This window comes from Austrofundulus limnaeus, unplaced genomic scaffold (genome assembly GCF_001266775.1).
Source record: "Austrofundulus limnaeus strain Quisiro unplaced genomic scaffold, Austrofundulus_limnaeus-1.0 Scaffold17, whole genome shotgun sequence".
Classification (NCBI taxonomy): Eukaryota; Metazoa; Chordata; class Actinopteri; order Cyprinodontiformes; family Rivulidae; genus Austrofundulus; species Austrofundulus limnaeus.
In genome coordinates this window covers 1,146,785-1,151,783 of record NW_013952419.1, presented here as the reverse complement: position 1 = coordinate 1,151,783, position 4,999 = coordinate 1,146,785, and the positions used below count along the sequence as shown (strand labels likewise).

Genomic DNA, 4,999 nt, shown 5'->3' with positions numbered 1-4,999 from the left:
TAGCTCGCTCACACCGAGGACCTATCCATGTGATCATTTACCCAGAATGCTTTGTGTGTAAATAAAATGGCTGCATCCATGTTAAAATATATTTTTAAAAATGTACTAAACATCCTACACTATTTTTACAGTGTTTATTTTACAGTTAAAATATATGTTTATCAAATAAAGTCTAATGTTACAACTAATCATGGATCCCTTTAAAGGGGAGGGATGTGTGGTACTCACGCCTGTGGTCCTTCGTGCTTCAAGATCTGGAAGGCGCAGTCCAGAGTGTTTTTGTAGCGATGGGCTTCTAAACCCTACAAAATAATTATTTTAAATACTTAGAATCTGCCTCTGAAACAAAATTCTTTACCTGGCACTCATACAAAGAGATTTAGTCAGTATTAGCTCCACATATACTACAGTCTTGGTCTTGAATATACTATAAAGAGTTACCTCTTTCTTTAAATCAGAAAACACATTTTATAACTAAAAGAAACAAGAGTTTTGCCATAACCCACTTTCTGGAATACCCCATCACAAGTTGTGATTCCTACCTGCATTCGGGTCTTAACCACATCTAGAGGCGTGTTTCCAAAAACACTGGCTGCTCCTGCTGTCGCTCCAAACATCGCTGTAACAATCGGGTGCATTTCTCTTCTGGAATCGTCACCTTTAAGGCAAAAAAAAAAGGTTGCACAAGGGAGGACGATCTTTAATCAGATCTGGATAATTTAATGAAATATAAAATTGTGTTTTATGTTCAGGTCTTCTCACCTTTGTACCAGTTCCTCAAAGAGGTCATAACGAAGAATCTTATGGCCTGATTGCTTCCTTGTTTCAGCACAGTCGCGGTCAGGCCTTGATACGTACCCCTCAACCCTAAACGAGTTCAAACGTTTGTGATCCCACAGATACGCAACGCTACTCATTACGCGGTTTTCCTGCTCTCTCACCCTGTTCTCTGACGATCTCACTGACTCCATGGAAGAAGCCTCTGTAGCGAGGCCGGAGCGAACACTGGTCATGGATCAGCTTCACCTGGGAGGCGTGAGGAGAACCGCGTTATATTCAGATTAGCAAGGAGAGGAGCGCGAAACAAACACGTACCTTCAGCGTCTCCATGGGGCAGACGATCAGCACGGCCTCGGCTATCCCAGCTCCTAAACCACACAGGAGACTCCGCGTGTTGTCTAGTCGACCTGTGTGATCCCGCATCGGGTTGCTGAGAATTTCAAACGTGCCAAACCTGGAAAAGGATTGATACATTTTAAAAAATAATAATAATCTAATATCTCTGATGTTTATAACCATAACAACTCTAAATAGGCAATCTGCATGAGTTTCACTGTTTGCAAAATGAAGATAAAGCTTCCGGCTCATATTATCAGTTTTGAATGAAAAATRAATATTAAATCAAATCGTGACCCCAAAAATAAGGATTGAATCGAACAGTTAGTAAAAGATTCCCACCCCTAGTTCAAAGCATAAAATTTCTAATTAGAAATAGTGAACAATCATATGTTTTGACTGTGTATTCCTTTCATTTGAAAACATGCCGAGTCACTGAATAGATTCTGTTTTGTCTGTTTGGGGTTCATCCTCATGCTGGAAACAAAAAAAAAAATAGTTTGTTGCCTTATGTTTTGTTTTTTGTTGCATTTTAAAGCAGCCAGATGTAAAAGCTACTCAGCCCCAGTMTGTGCATCTTCTTCACCTGACTGCAGATTTGGGAATTGACCCYTAGAGCAGAGAGCTGAGGCCTCGGTACAACCCTCTGAGTCCATGATCCTGCACGGTCAGCCTCACGCAGTCTCCTGTGCACAAAACAAACCCACACACACACACCGCCAGCAGGAGTGAGAATCCCAGCACAGACATAGACTCATCCTGGAGATCCTGGCAGGTGACCTACCAATGCCCCTGTATCTGGGCGGGTTGGCTCTCTCATCCAGCTGCAGCTGAGTCTTGACATACTCTGTGGGGAAGGTGATGCAGATCTCTATTGCTCCTGCGATGCCTCCTGGATGGGAAAGAATAAAATCCTGTCAGGGTTTGTTGACTCAGGCAGTGCTGTAAAACATGGCTATAAGAGTAAAGAGAAGCTACATCATTTAGCATCACTGCTGTCTGACCCAGTTCTGCATGACCAGCTTTAATGACTTATATTACTGTCATATGTGTAGCAGCATGCACACTTATTGGTGAAAACCTACACGCTGGTTGAATGTTAGAAAAACCAACCTGCTAGGATAGCTTTCCCAGGGTGGGTGATTTTCCTCCCTCCGGGGGCAGCGGCCGCCAGGTTCCTCCTCGCCGCCGACAGCCTCCGGTGCGCGGGCAGCTCCGCGGCCAGCAGACGCGGCGGGGCTGGAAGCTGCCGACGGATAGCCGAGCTCGGGGGATGTCTCCGGGCCGAGCGGCTCTCACAGGGTCCCTCGCAGACCGAAAAGGGCTTGAGCAGCGAGGACATGTTGAATGTCGGGGGACAGAAGTGGTGCTGATGGTGGCGCTCGTTTTCAGACAATGTGAGAGATGACAACAACACGGGAGGGCGGGGCACCAGCGTGGCGGCGGCGGCGGCGCTCGTGGTCACCTGATGGCGCAGGCCACTCGGTCACGTGACTTGGCGTGATTTTTCTCAGCCAATCACGTGAAGGATGCTGCTTGTGTGCCGAGGTAACAATGGCTCTCTGTTCGTGTGAATTCAGAAMCAGTATTCACACTGTTGTTTTACTGTTTTGTAGTTCAAAGAAAATGTTTTCACTAATTAACCTCATCTACTTAACCAGCTCACTCAGGAAGTGAGGGTTGTGAAACTTTCACTGATATATTGAACTGGGCTGGTTAATTAATTAATTAATTAATTAATTAATTAATTAATTAATTAATTAATTAATTAATTAATTAATTAATTAATTAATTAATTAATTAATTAATTAATTAATTAATTAATTAATTAATTAATTAATTAATTAATTAATTAATTAAATCCACCTGGAATTTGTCTTTTTCAAAAAAAAACTCAACCTTTTTCATGTTCTATGAACAATACATTTAATCAAGGCACTAACGATCTATAGTTTGGCTGATGGTCCTCTTCTGCATGTGACCAACCTGATTGTCCACCATGTGGAGGCAATGTTAAGGCTGAGTTCACCTGAAACTCCTCAAGAAGTCTCTTTGGAGGAGGAGAACCTGTCTAAAGGACCTATTATTATTTTTTTCTTTTTTATTTTTCTACTGAGATGCATCAAGATATGACTTATATAGTTAACCACATAATAAACTTAACTCATATTGTATATTGAATTGTTTGAGCCAAAGTGGACTTAATGGGAGACGACCAAAAGCCTGACTGGAATTTGCCAGACTAGCCTGACAAGCCACAAAGCTTCTGGGAGAGTGTCCAGATGAGACAAAAATTGAACTTTTTGGCAACGCACATCAGCTCTACGTTCACAGACGGAAAAATGAAGCATATCAGGAAAAGACCACTGTCCCTACTGTGAAACATGGAGGAGGCTTAGTTATGTTCTGGGGCTGCTTTGCTGCACCTGGAACAGGTTGTCTTGAATAGTGGTACAATGAAATCTCAAGACTATCAAGGGATTCTAGAGATAAATGTGCTGCCCAGTGTCAGAAAGCTTGGTCTCAGTCTCAGGTCATGGGTCTTGCAATAGAATAATGACCTAAAACACAACTAAAACASCCAATAATGGCTAAGAGAAAAACATTGAACTGTTCTGAAGTGGCCTTCTATGATCCTGACCTTATTCCTATTGAGCATCGTTGGAAGGAGCTGAAACTTGCCTTCCAGAAAAGGCAACCTTCAAACCTGAGACAACAGAAGCAGTTTGCTCATGAGGAATGGTCAAAATACCTGCTGAGAGGTGCAGAAGTCACYCTGACAGGTCCAGGAATCGTTTGATTGCAGTGATTGCCTCAAATGGTTGTGCAACAAAATATTAAGTTAAGGGTACCATCATTTCTGTCCAGGCCTGTTTCATTAGTTGTTTTTTTTATTCTGTTGAAGCATGGTTGAAAAGCAATGTCTGACTTTCACGTATTCATTTTCATAGAATTTTGTTGTCTGATTCAAGTTATTTCTGTGAGTTTTTCTTTCATTAAACGAGGGATACCAACATTTTTGTCCACGTGTATACAGTATAAACACCACTTAACTAACTTCAGCAGCAATGGGCTAAATCCGCAATTCATATGGTTTTTGTGTAATCAGTCTTGGTCCATCATATCTCCTGTTATTTACTTTAATAACAAAGTTTAATTTTAGTTTGAGTGCCTTGTGTTTGCATGGACCCTTTGTTAAGAGTGAGGTGGGTCAAGGTTCTGCTTGTGTGTCGTTAGTTTCAAGAAGCTATCAACCTGATAACATTTTAGGAAAATTCAGCTTAAGGTCCATGGTAAAGTGGTAATGAAAACATTACAAAACTGATAACACTGGCTGAAATTTGTAACTTTATTTTGAAGGAGGGATAGCTCAAAATACAAAAAAAACAAAAAACAACATGCAACACAATAATCACTATTGTAATTGGGCTTAAATATACAAGTGAGTCTGATGAACTGAAATTTGTAACTTTATTTTGAAGGAGGGATAGCTCAAAATACCCCCCAAAAAAAAAACAACATGCAACACAATAATCACTATTGTAATTGGGCTTAAATATACAAGTGAGTCTGATGAACTGAAATTTGTAACTTTATTTTGAAGGAGGGATAGCTCAAAATACCCCCCAAAAAAAAAACAACATGCAACACAATAATCACTATTGTAATTGGGCTTAAATATACAAGTGAGTCTGATGAACTGAAATTTGTAACTTTATTTTGAAGGAGGGATAGCTCAAAATACCCCCCAAATAAAACAAATAAAAAAATAAATAGATAAAAATACAAATAAATAAAAATAATAATGATAATTAAAAAAACATGCAAAACAATCATCACTGTTGTAATTGGACTTAAATATACAAGTGAGTGTGACGAAGTG

General features: G+C 40.4%; 1 protein-coding gene across 1 annotated transcript in view; it reads right to left on the bottom strand.

Moving 5' to 3' along the window:
* The window catches only part of slc25a1a (solute carrier family 25 member 1a), a gene marked incomplete at its 5' end in the record, with an annotated part of 4,924 nt that extends 2,399 nt beyond the window's left edge, over nucleotides 1-2,525 (bottom strand). The window contains 8 exon segments of the mRNA XM_014003212.1: nucleotides 229-302; nucleotides 543-658; nucleotides 763-867; nucleotides 942-1,026; nucleotides 1,096-1,234; nucleotides 1,703-1,802; nucleotides 1,901-2,008; nucleotides 2,230-2,525. Coding sequence (XP_013858666.1) covers nucleotides 229-302; nucleotides 543-658; nucleotides 763-867; nucleotides 942-1,026; nucleotides 1,096-1,234; nucleotides 1,703-1,802; nucleotides 1,901-2,008; nucleotides 2,230-2,525 — 1,023 coding nt within the window.
* Nucleotides 2,526-4,999: the final 2,474 nt, after the last annotated feature.